Here is an 18035-nt window from a genome sequence, read left to right as displayed (position 1 = left end):
ACTTAATGTTTTTAATTAATTAATTTACTTGTATGGGGATCAGAATTTTGAATTGAGGGAATCCTAAACCAAAAACCAATGCCTTAATCTGGGACTCCTGAGACCAATCTTGCCTGATTTCTATTGTCTCAGCTAAAGCAAGAAGAGACAGGACATGCAATGTCCCTTCCCTAATTCCAAATAGTTAGCAACTTGCTGTCAGATGAACTGAAGTAAATGAAAGGAGCTCACCAACCAAGGCAGGCTTTAAAAAATATCATTATAAAGAAGACAGTAAGAAAATATTGGAGGCTAAACAAAAAAAGCACCTCAATTCTATTGTTGCTCTGTTCTATTGTTCTGTTTATTTTCTCTCCCCAAAAGAGTCATCCTTGGTTTGGAAAGGAGAAGAAAAATGCTAATGGGGAGCTGATAATAAACATCTAACTGCTCTTGGGTTCAATCATCAGGTCCAGATGAATTACATCCTAAAAGGTTATATAGTAAAAGTACTGAAAAAGCTGACAGATATATGTCTGCCAGTCACTGAAAGGTATATGATTGCAGAAGGGCAAATGTCCTAATTTTCAAAATATACTCTGCAATAAAGCCAGAGAATTCAATTTCAATTCCTAGAAAAATTCCAGAGTAGCTCATTTAAGACATAATCAATGACAAGGAAGTGATGAGATTACGGTTGCAAAAAGATATATTTTTGGGGAGCATAGCTATTACAAGGGTTTTGTTTTTCTTTCCTTTTCAAATGGAGAGAGAATGGGAGGAAAAGCAGAGTGTTTTTAATTGGAAAAAAATTAAAATAAAACAAAGATAGTTTGTTTATTGCTTGACTTCTCAATGGGTGGAGGATGGCTGAAGGGAAGAAGAGAATCTGGAGATCAAAATTTTAAAAAAATCACATGTTTAAAATAAGAAGAGATGGTTAGTGAACATTTATTCAAGAAAGCAATAGTTAAGCAAGATGAATACAGAGAGGTTTGGAGAGACTTACATGAACTGATGCTAAGTGAAATGAGCAGAACCAGGAGATTATTATATACTTCAACAACGATACTGTATGAGGATGTATTCTGATAGAAGTGGATTTCTTCAACAAAGAGAATATCTAATTCAGTTCCAATTAATCAATGATGGACAGAAGCAGCTACACCCAAAGAAAGAACACTGGGAAATGAATGCAAACTGTTTGCATTTTTGTTTTTCTTCCCGGGTTATTTTTACCTTCTGAATCCAATTCTTCCTGTGCAACAAGAGAACTGTTTGGTTCTGCACACATATATTGTATCTAGGATATACTGTGACACATTTAACATATATAGGACTGCTTGTCATCTGGGGGAGGAGGTAGAGGGAAGGAGGGAAAAAGTCGAACAGAAGTGAGTGTAAGAGATAATGTTGTAAAAAAAATTACCCAGGCATGGGTTCTGTCAATAAAAAGTTGTAATTATGAAAAAAAAGTTAAAAAAAAAAAAAAGCAATGGTTACAAAGAGTCATCATAGCCTCCTCACATCAAATTAGCCTCATTTTGTTTTTTTGACAGAAGACTGCTAGATAAGTGGAATGCTGTATACATGGGCAGAAATTTAATGATAAGATTTAAACAAAAATAATTGACAATTTTTCCTCTCATGCATTGAAAGAATTCTCGATAACATTATAAATAAGCAATGAGCAGGCTTTCAGTCATTTTCCATGACACACTACACATCTTTTTCACTCCACAATTGATTGAAAATACTATGTGAAACAGGTGTCAAACTCACTGCTGCAAAATCCCCAGGTGTGACCTGGAATAAGATTAAAATGCAATTAGGAAATGCTTAATAAAGTAAATAAAACCCACAAAGCAACATGTTAATATGTAGGTTTTACAAGTTAATATATAGACAGCTGAGCTCCTTTTTCATTTGAATTCAACACCACTGATGTAGAGGATACAATTCCACTTATTTGATGACTTAAAAAAAAAAAAAGTACATATGATTTGATACAGCAAAATACCATCTTAAGGTTCTTCCAACAAGGTAGATGCCAAAATTATGGAAGATTTCTAAAATGACATAATATCAGAGATAATATAATTTGAGGATTATAATCTCAGAAAAGTAGTAGAGGAGAGAACAACTGTATGCCAAAGATGTCTGTCAATATGATGGAAACCTAGCACAAAGGTCTAAGGTCAAGATGGATTTTTTTTTAAGATGGGAGGGTACTGAAGATGCTCATATTTGCAGATTATAGGAGTATATGATAGCAGAAAGGATCTTAGGATTCATCTATTTAATTAGTTCATTATCCATCTAGTTCAAACTCCTCTCTCACTTTCCATTCAGTAGGTGACAGGTAATCATACTTGGATTGCATTATAGAGGTTCCTGGAAGAGATTCATTAGCACTCAAAAGTTTTCCCTTCATCTCCCATCTTCATGTTATTACAATGCCTATTCCCCATAACTGGAATGTTTTTCTTACCTCCACCTCTTGCAATATTTGGTTCCTTCAAGACTGAGTTCAAGTGGCACCATCTGCAGATGATCTTTCTTGATCCTATCACCACTCCTCAATATACTGTTCTCCCAAATAGCTAATACAATTGTCAAGTTCTACTATTTTGAGTTCAATGTCTTTTACATCTCTTTCTTTTTCATTCCTACAAGCACCACTTTCAAATGAGGTTCAAAACCTCATTCTCTTTCATATAGACTTCTACTAAAAAAGATTTCATCTCCACTTTGTCTTTCTGTACTTTCTAATCCAGTGACACCTGTCCTTTTGCTGTTGTAAACTTATACTCCATTTCCCAATTCAGTGCCTTTCACTGATTTATTCCTTAAATTCTTTAAAACTCAGCTAGTCTATCTTCTACAAAATGCCACCCTTATTCCTCCTCTTTTACTAATGTTTTCCTTCTAAGATTATCTTCCATTTATATATAGATTTTGTATGTACTTAGGTGGGTGCATGTCAAAACAGTTAATGTGAAAAAATGGCGGTAGGGAAAATGATCCTTTAGTGGACTACAAGGTTAATAATATGATTAATGCTAATTAGGTATTGTTAAGAAAAGCAGAGTCCACACTATATCTAGTTTGTTCCAGACCAAATATTCAACTTCATATCCCTTCTATCCATTTACTCAAATCATCTTGTTATTTGTCTACCTTCCCTGCCCTATTTCTCTCTGTACCAGACCTCCAAATCTATGTCCTTAGTCTCTGGGACCCTTGCTGTTCAGTCATGTCTGTCTGACTTTTGGTTCTTGTTTCCAGAAGGCTGTTTGTTGCTTCCTTGACACTATCTATCCAACTCATCTTCTATATCCTCTTGCGCTTTCAATCTTTCCCAACATCATAATCTTTTCCAATGAGTCTTGTCTTCTCATCATATGGCCAAAGTACTTAAACTTCAGTTCCAGTAATTATCTTTCCAATGAATAGCTTGAATTTCATCAAGTATTGACTGATTTGATTTCCTTGTTATTCAAGGGATTCTTGAGAGTCTTCTGCACCACAATTCAAAAGCACAATTTCTATGAGGTTCAGACATACATTATTACTAGAAAAAGCATACCTCTGACTATATGAACCTTTGTTGGCAAGGTATGTCTCTTACTTTTTAGTAGCCACAGCTTCTGTCCAAAAGGTAAGTCTTAATTTCAAGGCTTGCATCTATAGTGATCTTTGAGCATTCAATTTAAATGGTGACTGAGAGTTCAAATTTACTTAATTTATTCTTTTCTTATCAATTTACTTTATATTTGGCTAGTTCTAAATCCTACCCACAAGTCCACCTATGCCATCTTGAAAGTAAGTGCACACATTACACTCACTCTCTACTCTCCCCAAATCTTTCCTCCAATCCCGTTTTCTATCTCTTGCTCTAAGCCAGGGGTTCTTAACCTTTTTTGGGTCTTTTTGACAATTTGATGAAGCCTATGGACCCCTTTTCAGAATAACATTTTTAAATGCCCTAAATAAAAGATAAAAAACTACAAACCATTATTTTGAAATATGATTATCAAATTTTTCTTTGAAGTTCACAGGCCCCAATCTCCCAGAAAATGACAACAGTTGAACTCTATGGAACAACTCACCATCCCTTTATAGACCAAAACTGTCTTGGAAAATGATTTTCTGTCCTCCTCTCTCCTCACTGTCCCCTTTTCTCTCTCTTATTCTCTGACACAACCCCACACACTATCTTCCTCTAAGAATTTAAGCTCCCTGAATGTAGGGACTATCTCACTTTTTATATTTGTAATGGCAGCACTTCGCACTTATGCCTGGCACAAAATAAGTGCTTAATAAATTCATTCATTCAGTCCCGTTCTACCTTATTGTGATTAGACTATGTCTGGAGTACTGTGTTTAGTTCAGAAAGGATAACCTTGGACATAATTAAAGAATAGTGAACACAGTAATTATGGAACTTAAGGCCATATAAGGATCATCTGAAAGAAATGGAGAAAACTTTAAGAAGGATTATGACAGATGTTTTTTAAAATTTGAAAAAACCCACATAGAATAAAAATTAACTCTTTAAAAGGCAGAACTAAAAGCAATGGTTAACGGGTTAAATGGCACATAGATTTTGGTATGAGATAGGGAAAAAAACTTTGTGAAAACTTCTTATTTATATCCTTTGCCTAGTTATCAACTAGGGAGAAATAAGACCTTTATCACAGAAACTTGTAACCTTCCTTCCCATCCCCATTTCCTGCTTTTTTCCCCTTAATTTTGAGTGTAATGGTTTTGTTTGTGCAAAACCTTTTTAATTTATGTAAGTAAAATTAATCTGTTTTATCTTCCATGAAATCTCTATCTCTTGTTTGGTCACGAACTCTTTCTCCAGCTATAGATAACTTTTCCCCCCTTAAGATTTGTATCTATTTGTGGCCTATGCTTTATTTCTGCCAGATGACTTTCCTGTTTTCTTAGCAGTTGTCAAATAGTGAGTTCTTATCCTGAAACTCTAGGTTACTCTGCTCATTTGCTTCTATCTATTGCATATTGTTCAACTACTCTATTTTTTATCCAATCCCAAACTGCTTTGATGAGTATTTCTTTATAATATATTTTGAGATCTGGTATTGATAGATGCCTTTCCTTCATATTTTTCTCCATTGATTGCCTTGATATTCTTGACATTTTGTTCTTCCTGAAGAATTTTGTTATTTTTTTTCCTAGCTCTTCAAAGTAATTCTTTGGCAGTTTGAATACAATGGCATTGAATATGTCAATTTAGATAGTACTGTCATTTTTATATTATTGCCTCAATTTACTCATGAGCAATTAACATTTCTCCAATTATTTAGATCTGTATTTGGGTGAACATTGCTTTGTGTATTCATATTGTTTCTATATGTGTCTTGGCTGATAAAATCTTAAGTATTTTATACTATCACTTCCATTTGAATTATCTTAGGAAGATTCTGAAGATCAGGACTGAGATCCATTCTTGAACTAAACTGCCAAGCATTCACACTACTACAGAGGGTGCAACTCTGTTGGGCTAACCAAACTACTGGAATGCCAAAAAGGCTTTTATGGAGAACTCACATGGGTCAAGCATTCACAAAATGGTCAGAAAAAGAGATACAAGGATACTCTCAAGAATTTTACAATTGATTGAGTGATACAGGAGACACTGGCACTGGACTGCTCAGCATAACACACCCCCATAAGAAAAGATGTATTCTATGAGCAAAGTGGAATTGAATTAGCTCAATAGAAATGAAAGGTGTGCAGTTAAGACAGCCCACCCCAAATGTTCACAGGGATTTGTATCTGACCTGTGACCGAATATTCCAAACTCATATTGGTCTGATCAGCCACAGTTGTACACACTAACTTGGTTAACATAATTAATTAATCAACATAATTTTGGTCCTCTTCCCAAACATCTGCATTTATTTTAAATAAAATATCTAATTCTTTGTGTTGGATTTTGTTAGTAGTATACAGAAATGTTGATGATTTATAAGGGTTTATTTTATACTCTGTAATTTTGTTAGTTTTAATTGTTTTTAACTGATGCTCTAGCATTCTCCACATAATATACAACATAATATAATCTGCAAAGAGTGATAGTTTTCTTTTCTGCTTATTCTTATCCCTTCAATTTCTTTTTCTTGTCACTGCTATAGTATAATAATGAATATGAATGCTAATAATGGACATCATTGCTTTACTTCTAATCTTACTGAAAAGACTTCAGTTTTAGATAGCTATTATTTATTATTTAAGAAAACCTCTATTTATTCCTGGGCTTTCTATTGCTTTTAATTGAAATGAATGTTGTATTTTGTTAAAAAAAAATTTTTCTCCATCTAATGACCTAATGGTGATTTTTTTTTTGGTTGTTTTTGTTACTGATGCTAAATTACACTTATAGATTTCCTAATATTAAACCTCTCCTACATTTCTAGAATAAATGCTGCCTAATCATAGTATATTATTTTTGTGATATATTGCTATAATCTTGCTCTAAAGGGAAATTATTTTGTAACTACTAGGATTGTTTTGTTTCTGTTTTTGCTCTCCCTAGGTTAGGCACCAAAATATTATTTGTGACATAGAAGAGATTTAGTATAATTCTTTTTAAACTTATTTTTTCAAACAGCTTAAGTTTTTCTTAGAGATATCATTTATAGCTTATAAAATTGGTTTTTCTAAGTTAGTGTTATTCTAATTTCCCTTATGTTAATTTGGGCAATACTTATTTTTGTAATTATCATCCACTTTATTAGATTGTTGGTTTTATAGGTAGATAGTTGGCCAATATAGCTTCTAATCATTACGAGGCTTTCAAACAAAAGTTGGATGACTCCTTGCCACTGATGTAAAAAAAAAAAAAAATTCCTGTCCAAGCAGGCGTTATCTCCTACACTCCATTTTAAATACTAACAACAAAATAGCTTTCTCTAAGCCATGCCAGTCTCCTGCTTAAAAAATCTTTTGATGGTTCTTTTCCCTCCACAAAATCAAACTTGAATAAAATTGGTCATTCAACGTCCCCTACATTTGGGCCTTACTCAACTTTTCTTGATTTATTTTACACTATACCTTTTTCTTAAAACTATGCCCCAAGGGCTATCAAACTATATACATCCCTTTGATCTAGCAGTATTTCTATTAGATCTGTATCTAAAAAGGGATCATAAAGAAGGGAAAAAGACCACATGTGCATAAATGTTTTAGCAGCTTTTTTTTGTAGTGGCAAGAAACTGGAAATTAAGTGGATGCCCATCAGGTAAGGAATAGCTTAAATAAGTTATGATCTATGAAGTTAATGGAATATTTTTGTTCTATAAGAAATGATGAAACAGGCTGATTTCAAAAAAGCTAGAAAGAATTATATGAACTGATGTTGACTGAACTGAGAAGAACCAGGAGAACATTGTGCACAGTAATAAGAAGATTATATCATGATCAACTATGACACTTAGTTTTTCTCAACAACTCAAAGCAATTCTATTAAGAGTTGGGATGGAAAATGCCAATCACATCCAGAGAGAGAACTATGGAAATTCAATGTGGATCAAAGCATAATATTTTCACCTTTTTGTTTGTTGGGTTTGTTTCCTTTTGGTCTGATTTTTTTTTTTTTTTGCACAACATAACAAATATGGAAATGTTTAAAAGGATAGTACATATTTAACCTTTATCAGAGGGGGAGGCAAAGGAGTAAGGAAATTTGGAACAAAACGTTTTACAACAAATGAATGTTGAAAACTATCTTTACATGTTATTTGGTTAGATAAAATACAATTGAGAAAAATACATATACCTGCTCTGAGAAATTTACTTTTTTAAATGTCATTAATGCTTTGTTTTCACAACAATAATTTTTAGAATGTTCCCTCAAAGAAAAAAAAAATTAAACAAAAAAATTTTGCCCAATTGCCCCACCTCTTTATTAGAGAAAGGAAGTGTGTTTCATTATTTGTCTCTAGGATAACTAATAGTGTAGCCATCCAAAATTCAGCTTCCTTTTGGTGATTTAAAAAGTTACATGATATAATTGTAACGGAATACTATCATGCAATAAGAAATAATGAGCAAGAGGATTTCAGAAAAATTTGGGAAGACTTGTAGGAACTGATTCAAAGTAAAATGTTATATACAATAATAGCAATATTGTACGATGATAAACTATGGATGAGCTAATTAGGTCCTCAGCAATACAATGATCCAAGACAATACCAAAGGACTCATAATGAAAAAATGTTATCCACATCCAGAAATAGAACTGATGCACTCTGAATGCAAATCAAAACGTACTATTTTCTTTTCTTTTCTTTTTTTTGCTCTGTTTCTTTTTCACAACTGTGACTAATTTGGAAATGGGCTTTACATGATTGAACCTATGTAACATCAAATTACCATTTTAGGGAGAGAGAAGGGAGAAAAATTAAAAACTCAGAATTTTGTAAAAACGAAAGTTGAAAATTGTCTTTACATATAATTGGAAAACATCAAAAAAAATTTACCTTGTCATTGTGTAACTGGATGTTTCTACTTAATTCACTTTGTATTAATTCATATAAATCTTCCCTGAATTCCCAGTATTTATTGCTTTTCATTATATTCCATTAAATTATCTAGTCTAGCTTCCTATCTCATTGTTCAACAAAAACTCTCTACATTGTTACCAATGATGTCTTAACTGACAAAACTAAAGGCCTTTTGCCAATCTTTATCTTTCTTTACTTCTCAACACTGTCTATTACCCTCTTTTCTTTGATAATGGCTCAAATGTTCAAAACTTATCAAGGCTCCATATTTAATCTGTTGCAAATTTTACCCCTATGTATATACATATTCCCTATTTGTCTCTAGCACTGCCTTCACATAGGAGTAGGCCCATCTGAATTGCCAATAGCTTGGGGACTAGTCTTCCTTCCACAAGTCTCTTTCTCTTCCTCATTTCAGTTGTCAAGTGATTTTCCAGTTTAACCCCTACTCAGTGAACTCTCCTCTCACATCCAGGATTAAATATAAAAACCTCTATTTTGTGCTCACAGCCCTTTAAAATCTACCCCACTTTCCTCCCCAATTTTCCTTTATACCTTATACTTCTTTTTCACTTCCCACATGCTGCTATCTACAGATTGGTCTCCTGGCTGTTTGTTCCTAGTTACATGACAGATCATTTCCTGACTTTAGGCATTTTCACTGGCTTTCTACCATGCCACATTTTTTCTACCTGGCTCCCCTTCAAGTCCCAGTTCAAATTCCACCTTTTATAAGCCTTTACCAATCCATTTAATATTTCCAATTTAGTTTGTTTATACAGTTGTTTCCAGGCTGTCTCCCCCATTAGATTGTGAGCTTCTTGGAATAGAGTGCTGTCTTTTATCTTTCTTTGTATCTTCAGCACTTAGCACAGTACTAGTAATATGGTACTGAATAAAACACTAATCTAGTAGTAAGTAGCTTATTGTAAAGATAGTGGTTAAAAAAATATTTATTAGCTGAGTAAATATTGGACCAGGATGAGAAAATCTGAACTCTTGTCCTGTATGATCTTAGATGTTACTTTTCCTCAATCTATCTCAATTTTCTCATACATAAAATCGTTTCACCTTATAATTCAAGTGATCTATGAAATAGAAAAAAATACTCATAATTACAACACAAAACAAGCCCAAATGCAAAGAACTGGACCTAAAACAATAAGCAAATAAAAATTTAACCAAGAAAAAAAATGATCATCTGTTATTCTATTTTTTGTTAAGAGATGTATCATCACAACAATGCTGGATCAAAGGAGATATGGATGTGTGATATAGGTATATATAAACTACACAAATGTATGTACACACAGATTTTTAAAAACCTACACATATACATCTAAGGTATTTTTCAAAACTTTAAAGTCTTTTATGTCAGAAGCTAGTACTAATTTTTCCAAATGAAGAAATTTTCTAGACTGGTACATAAAATTGGGAACTGACTTCTTTCGAATTTAACAGAAATATCTAATTGTTTTATAAAACCAGCAAAGCTTTAATAGTTGTGTAAAGTGTCTCCTTTTCAAAACTCAATTTCATGTGGAGACGTAGGAAAAATAAATTCAGCATATGTATCCCTGGCCCTCATTACCAGACAAATTCAGTATTACAGGGAAGAGCTATCAAAGCTGATTACCAAACTCGAAGAGGAAAAAAAAATACAAAAAACTCAAAACTCTGCATCACGCTGAAAGCCAAGGCATTAAAATAATTTCCTTTCCCAATGCAAAATAAATGAAGATATTGCAATTCGGCTATTTAGGAATCAGAGAAAGCCCAGAAGCAGGGAAAAGGCACAAATGAAAAAAACAAAAAAAAAACCAACCACCTAGATTCAAAATAAAAGATCTGGGATTTAAAAATTTGCTAGGCTACTATCAGACTCTTGTATTTTCCTTCTTTGTTTAAAAAAAAAAAAAAGAGGGCATTACACTAAATCAGGAGTTCTTAATCTGGGGGAAGAGGGTGATCTGTGTAGATATTTAAATGATTCTGTGAATTAAGGATGGGGAGTAGGGAAACTATTTTCACTATATGAAATTTAACATTTCCTCCAGTTATTTAAAAATATTATTCGGGGATAGCATCCATCGGCTTCAACAGGATTGTCAAAGGGTTTAAGAGACAAAAAAGGTAACAACTCCCCGTCCTCGATAAGCTCTGGGGTCCCTCCCAAGCCTACCAATTTTTTTGGGTGCTTGCACAAAATAAGCCCTTAGAATGGAAATTTTTTAACGATCGGCAAGGTTTGGGGGTCGGGATAGGCTGGAGAGAGGGGGGAAGAGATAGTAAGAGGGAATGGATGGGTTGGAAGAAGGCGGATAAGGCAAAGGATTACGCACTGGAAGGTGGAGGAAGAAAGAGCGACTAGACTTGCGGGGGAGGGGCAGAGACAGCTGGGATTCACGCAACAGGGCCCAGAGGCGGCCTAAAGATTCCCGCCGCTGGGGTTCAGCCTCGGCGCTCCCACCCACCCCAGCTTCACTCACAGGAAGTTCTCCATGGTGATCCGGACGATGGAGCCCTCCACGAATCCTGACAGCATCGCCCGCGAAGGCGGAGGCAGGAGGCTTCCTCTTTTCCCGCATCCAGGCTCTTCGAGATCCAGAGCCGTCTTCTTAGAATGGCCCACGTCCGAGTCCGCCTTCCTCTTACCAGGGGTCGCCATCGCCGCCGGCTCAACTGCCCCGACCCCGGCTTCCCCTCCCTCCAGGACGAAAAAGGAAAGAAGGGCGAGAAGGAGAAGAAAGGAAAGGAGAAGCCTTTCGGTCGCGACTCCCGCGCAGAAAAAGCGCGCGCGGGGGTTCGGGCTTCCGCGCCTGCGCTTGCGCGGCTCCTCGGCCTAGCCTTTTTTCCCTCCTCCGCCTCGGTTCCGTCGGGCTGCCGGCCGCGCCTTCCGGAGAAAACTTTCGGTTTCAACGGAAATGGATCGGGTAGCCGCCCTACGTCACACTCAGGAGACGAATAAAGGCGGGCGAGGAAGGCCAGAATCGGGAAGAAAGCAGAAGAGCCGCAAGGTGGTGGGGAGCGCCGTCTCGGGAGGCGGGTTTTAAGACTTCTTCTAGTCCCTTCCTTTGGGACCGAGTTGGAGCAAAATTGTGGAAAGCGAGGGAGGAGCTGCTCGAGATCGGACTCGTGATTTTAGGAACTAAAGGCATTAGTCAGTTTGGGTGTCCCTCATCTCAAGCCATTTGCGCTTCTTCCCATAGCTTTCTCTCTGAATGTGCACAGGAGGTCGTTCTTTATTGTTGTTGCTATGGAGAGGGCAGGTAGGTGCCTCCGAGAACGGCGCCGGCACGCTGGGCCTGGAGCACGGAGCACTCATCGTCTTAGATTCAAATCCGAATTCTCACAGACTCGGCAGTGGGTCAGTCGGTTAGCCTTGTTTGTTTCAGTTCTGATCTGAGCTGGAGAAGGAAATGACAAACCGCTCCTTACCTCCTGGCCAAAAAAATCCAAAAAGGTAACGAAGAGGCACCAGAACAACAAGAGATTATGGAGGAGGAGGGGAAGGCGATGTTGTCCGCTTCAAAACGATCTAGATTTCTCAGGCACACCCAGAAATATCCCTCCCCCCAAACAAAACAAAAGCCAGACGCGGAGAAATGAGAATGAAGCAAAAGGCAAAATGAGCAAGTCAAATACTTAATCCATTTTTTAAAAAAATTGCTAAAGTACCAGATAACAACGTACTGAAGTGACAGAGATGAAAAAAAGAAAATATAAGATGACAGGAATCACTAATAAAAAACAAAAATCAGTGAGACAAGTCTGATACAATGACACAGTAGATGAAGATCCACAACAATAGCATATTTGATTGTGTGACTTTTCTTCCTTCCCAGTCACAAAACCTCCCAGAACGCCTCTTTCCAATTCCCAGACATGAAAAATTGCTTTCTTCACTTAAGACTTTACCTACATCACAGAAATCACACATCAGTTTAGAAAATCATGTCCCAATTAAAAAAAAAAGTCAAAAGCCTCCAGCAAAAAAAAATTTTAATTAAAAGTACTTACATTGAGGTTGCAGTCTTGGGTGACTGAAAGAAGCATAGTTCCCTATGTAGAAAGATAATTAGTTCTGGATATCCTGAATTTGAAATCCTTACAGGATATGCACTTCAAAATATTTAATAGGCAATTAGTAATGTGGAACTAGAACTAGATATAGTGATCTGGGAATTATCTGCATAAAGATGATAATTTTTTTCAATAGTATTTTATTTTTCCAAATATTGTAAAGATAATTTTTAACATTCATTTTTGTAAGACTGTGTTCCAAATTTTTCTTTCTCCTTTATGTCCTCCCTCCCCAAGAAAGCAAGCAATCTGATATAGGTTAAATATGTACAATCCTTTTAAACATATTTCCGTATTTGTTATGTTGTACAAGAAAAATCAGACCAAGAGGTAAAAAAAAAAAAACCACAAGAAAAAAATGTTTCTATCCACATTCAGTCTCCATAGTTCTCAATCAGTACAGCTGGCATTTTCCACCCCAAGTCTATTGGAATTGGCAAAGATGATAATTGAGCTCATTAGAGCTGGTGAAATTCAACAAACTTAAATGTGGAAAAAATAGAGAAGGTATAGGATAGACCCTTGGGGAAACCTACAGTCAGTGGGAGTGACATAGAGATGAAGGTCAAGCAAAAGACTAAGATGAAATAGACACAGTGCTTCTCCATTTTGATCACAATCTTAAAATTATACATTAAAAAAAAAACAAAAACAAAACTTTATATAGATTCTATTTTCTTTCTTTTTGGGGTAAATTATAATTTTTATTTTACCAGTCTTGTGATTCTGGTATTGTTGAGGTATCAGGTATATGTCATGGTACAACCTCTGAAAGAATTCAGGCTCAGACAGTCTCTACCCTAAGCAAAAGTATTTTAAAATGAGATATATGTACTCATGGGCAGGCCAAGCTCCTTGAAGAAGTTAGCAGCCCAGCAAAGCAAGACAAGGATTTTTATGTAGTAAATGTACACATCACTAAATATTTAAATTTTGGAGGTTCTGCATCATTGTAATGGAATAAGAGAATGCCAAGTTTTTGGGAGTAGATCCAGACTAGATAGCTGTAAGTTCTATGGATGGAGACAAATGACTAAAAGTTGAAGGTTGATCCTTAAAGTTTTGGCAGAACCTTCAGCTGCCCAACTTGGCATGTTGTTATGCCTTAGAAGGCATATGGAAGCCTCTCTCACATGACAGGTATGAGCAAGAAGTGGTGTGTTTCTCATCACGTAGCAGTAGTCTGTCCCAACCAACTAGGCAAGCATGAATAGACTTTGAAGAGTTAGGAAGTCTACTCAGAAAGTAAGGGTTAATATGAATGAGATTTGACTGGGTTGTGAATCTTGTGATATTCAGAAACTTAGCAAGGAGACAGGTTCTTGGCCTTTGGCCTTCAATGCCAGGGTACTGAAGCCAGCTTCTACATGCTTTAGAAAGTCAATTTTTAAATTTTCAGTATGAGCATTTATATTTCAGAAATCCACAAATGTTAAAAATATGATTTGTTTTATTGCTTTGTTGATTGTCTTGACTGATGAAGAATTAATGCAGATTAAACTTAAAAATGTATCATGTATACATTTAGAGTGAGTTGGTAAACATCTAGCACATTCTTGGTATTCCCCTTAATTTTCTTTTTTTTTTTTTCTGTGCTAAATATCTCTAATTCCTTTAATCAGTCCTCATATGGCATCCTCTCTGATTCCTATGCCATTTTAGGTTCCCTTATCTGAACTCTCCCTAGCTTTTAAAAATATTACATCAGTGACTAAACACAATGTTCTAGATAGTATGTGACTGTGACAGAGTGTAATGCCACTATTTGTGCCCCTAATCCTGAACACTGAAAACTATTAACATTTTTAACTATAATGTAATTTTTTTTTCTGACTCATACTTAGCTTGTAGTTAATTAAAACTCTTAATCTGTTGGAACAAATCCTCTCCTCAGTCCACCTTCAATCTTTGGGAAATGAATATGAGTAACAAAGGTGCCAGATGACACCTGTCTCCATTGAGGTGTTTTGATATAGGTCTCAGGGTACCCTGCATGGGTCTAGGACCTCCTCTTTATTACTGTACCTTTCTTTAAAAGGCTAGAGAGCTCCTCCTGTGATACTTTCTCCTGACCAGACCTATTTCCCAATGTCCACAGATCTCTTTCTCTCTTTTACCTTATGCCAGTCTGGGCTGCAAAAATAACTCACTGTGATTTTATCTTGGGTTTCCCTATCAGGATGCCATTTGATGTATTTTCCAGTTCTGTTTGTAGGGATTCAGCGAGGGGAGTTTTCTGTACTTCTGTTACTCTATGACCTTGGCTCTGCTTTCTCTTAGGATCTATCTAGCCTTAGATCGTTCTAAACATTAATACTTCTGTGACATTATTATTACAGTATTCTGTTAGTTTTCTATTCATCCTCAGTACTTGTCCATACTTCTGTCTGTTAAAAATCCATGTTGGTCTGTGTATTCAAATTTATTTTAACAAAGCTTCTTTTCTTCATCACCAAAATAATTAATTTGTGTTACCAAATTTTATTTCTTAAGAACTTCCCCATCTACAGAATATTATCATTGGGGCACCTGTGAATTGGTTCAACTATTCTTTTTTTTTCATTTAATAATATTTTATTTTTTTCAATTATATGTAAAGATAATTTTCAGTATTCATTTTAATAAGATTTTTGAGTTCCAAAATTTTCTCCCTCTTCCTCCTCTATCCTGTCTTCATCTGAAAACTGCCAGTTCATTTCCTTTCACCTTTTTTATCAATTTGAAAATGACTTGAATTCTTATAAATTTGACTTAGTTCTCTATGTATGTGAGAAATAAAGTCTTTATTAGAAACATTGGTAGTAAAAATTGTTTTCTAGATTTCTGCTTTCATTTTACTCTTGGTTGCATTTGATTGTGTGTGTGCAAAACCTTTTTTTTTTTTTTTTTTTTTTTTTTAATATAATCCAAACTATCCATTTTGCAGTTCATAAAGTTTGCTGTCTTTTGTTTGGTCATAAATTCTAATCTCCATAGACCTGGAGAGGTAAACTAGCTCTTGCTCTCTTAATTTGCTTATGTCTAAGTCATGTACCCATTTTGACCTTATCTTAGTATATGGTGTGATGTGTTCTATATCTATTTTCTACCATACTAGTTTCCAGTTTTCTCAGCATATTTTTCCAATAGTGAGTTCTTATTCTAGAAATTGGAATTCTTAGATTTATCAAATAGGCTATTTATAGTTAGTTACAACTGTATCTTTTGTACCTAACCTATTCCATTGATCCATCACTAAGTTAGAGCCAATATTAAATAGTTTTGGTCATTGCTGCTTTCTATTATAGTTTTAGACCTGGTATGACCAGGCCCCCTTCTTTGAATTTTTTTTTCATTAATTCCCTTGCTATTTTTAATCTTTTGTTCTTCCAGATAAATTTTTTTATTATTTTTTCTAGGTCTATACACTAATTTTTTGATAGTTTGAATGGTATATACTAAGTAAGTACATTAATTTAAGTTGAATTGTAATTTTTTTATTATATTGGCTTGATCTACACATGTGCAATTGATATTTTTTTCAGTTGTTTAGATCTGATTTTATTTGTATGAAAAGTGTTTTGTAATTGTGTTTCTCTAGTTTCTTGGTTTTTCTTGATAGAATCTCAAGTATTTTATATTGTCTATAATTCTTTTGGAAGGAATTTATCTCGCTGCTTTGCTTTATTGGTAATATATAGAAATGCTGATAATTCATGGGGGGGGGGTTTATCCTGAAACTTTGCTAAAATTATTAATTATTTTAACTAGTTTTTTTAGATTATTTTCCAGGATTCTCAAAATATATTCTCATCATCTTTTGCAAAGAATATTAGTTTTATTTCTTCATTGCCTATTCTAATGCTTTCAATTTCTTTTTCTTCTCTCATTGCTAAATTAACACTTCTAATCTAACATTGAATAATAACAGTGATAATGTATATCCTTATTTCACCCCTCATCTTGTTAGGAAAGCTTCTAACTTGTCCCCATAACTTGTAATGGGTGCTGATGGCTTTAGATAGATATTACTTATCATTTTAAGGAAACTTCCATTTATTCCTATGCTCTGTATTGTTTTTTAATAGGAATGAGTGCTATATTTTGTCAGAAGCTTTTCTGCATCTGTTAAAATAATCATATAGTTTGTTAGTTTTATTGTTATGATTCGTTATGCTAATAGTTTTCCTAATATTGAGCATTGCTAATATAAATTTCACTTGGTCCTAATGTATTATCCTTGTGATAAATTGCTGTAATCTCTTTGTTAATATTCTATTTAAAATTTTTGCATTAATATTCATTAGGGAAATTGGTCTATAATTTTTCTTCTGTCTTGGCTCCTCTGGTTTAGGTATCAGCACATATTTGTATCACAAAAGGCATTTAGCATGACTCCTTCACCTGTTTTTCTGAATAGTTTATATAGTACTGGAATTAATTGTTCTCTGAATGTTTGGTAGAATTCACTTGTAAATCTACCTGACCTTGGAGATTTATATTTAATATTGATATTGTTTCATTGACTATGGCAGAGCTTTTTAAACTTTTTCCCCTCATGACCCCTTTTTGTCCAAGAAATTTTCATGTGACTGTATCTTGAATCTGAGGTAAGGTGTTTCTGGCAGTGTTCATGCACGTGTAGTTCAAAGTGTGCATGTTATATGTTTAGAATCTAAACTCCAGTAAGGTTACATGATGCAGCATGGGTAGGTACTGCCAGAAATACCTTGGATTCTTTATGAGTTTGATTTTGAATTAATTTTTGTTTGTTGTGCCCAGAAACTTTTTACTGTTGCCAAATTTTTCACACACAGCCCCCCCACCCCTACATTCAATTACACAATCCCATGTACAGTTGTGACTCATAGTTTATGAAGCTTTTGATGATCTTTTTCCCCCCCCCTTTTAAATCTGATATACTTTATTTTGTGACTTTAAAAACATTGTACTGAGGAGAGCATAGACAAGGTTCCCAGGATCCCAAAGAAGTTATAATATAGAAATGGTTAAGAATCCTTCGCCTAGATGAACAAGACAATCTTCCATTTATCTCCAATTAAATATTTTCTTTTTTAAGCTTTTGATTTTCAAAATATATGCATAGATAGTTTTCAATAGTCATCCTTGCAAAATCTTGTGTTCCAAATTTTTTCTCCCTCTCTTTCCCACAACCCCTCCCCTCCACACCAAGTAATCCAATATATGGTAAACATGTGCCGCTTTTTTGCATATATTTTCACAGTTATCATGATTCACAAGAAAAATCAGATCAAAAAGGGAAAAAAAAAAGAAAACAAATTGCAAGCAAACAACAAAAAATGAAAAAATTATATTGTGATCCACACTCAGTCTCCATAGCCCCTCTCTGGATGCAGATGGCTCTCTCCATTACAAGACCATTGGAAATGGCCTGAATCACCTTGTTGCTGAAAAAGGCCACATCAGAATTGATCATTA

The 18035-nt window shown here is 34.8% G+C and overlaps 1 protein-coding gene across 4 annotated transcripts in view; it reads right to left on the bottom strand.

Moving 5' to 3' along the window:
- Positions 1-12074, bottom strand: part of SMC5 (structural maintenance of chromosomes 5) — a 75463-nt gene extending 63389 nt beyond the window's left edge. For 3 of the 4 annotated variants that reach the window (XR_004230370.1, XR_004230371.1, XM_031943618.1), the window contains exon 1: positions 11003-12074. Coding sequence is in view for 1 of the 4 variants with exons in the window: in XM_031943618.1 (XP_031799478.1) it covers positions 11003-11181 (179 nt within the window). In the remaining 3 variants the exon portion in view is untranslated. The remainder of the gene's footprint in view (positions 1-11002) is intronic. The other variant, XM_031943632.1, reaches the window with a different exon arrangement.
- Between the last annotated feature and the right edge of the window lie 5961 nt (positions 12075-18035).

Source organism: Sarcophilus harrisii, chromosome 1 (genome assembly GCF_902635505.1).
Source record: "Sarcophilus harrisii chromosome 1, mSarHar1.11, whole genome shotgun sequence".
Classification (NCBI taxonomy): domain Eukaryota; kingdom Metazoa; phylum Chordata; class Mammalia; order Dasyuromorphia; family Dasyuridae; genus Sarcophilus; species Sarcophilus harrisii.
Note: the sequence above shows the minus strand (reverse complement) of the source record. Positions and strands in the feature narration are given on the sequence as shown.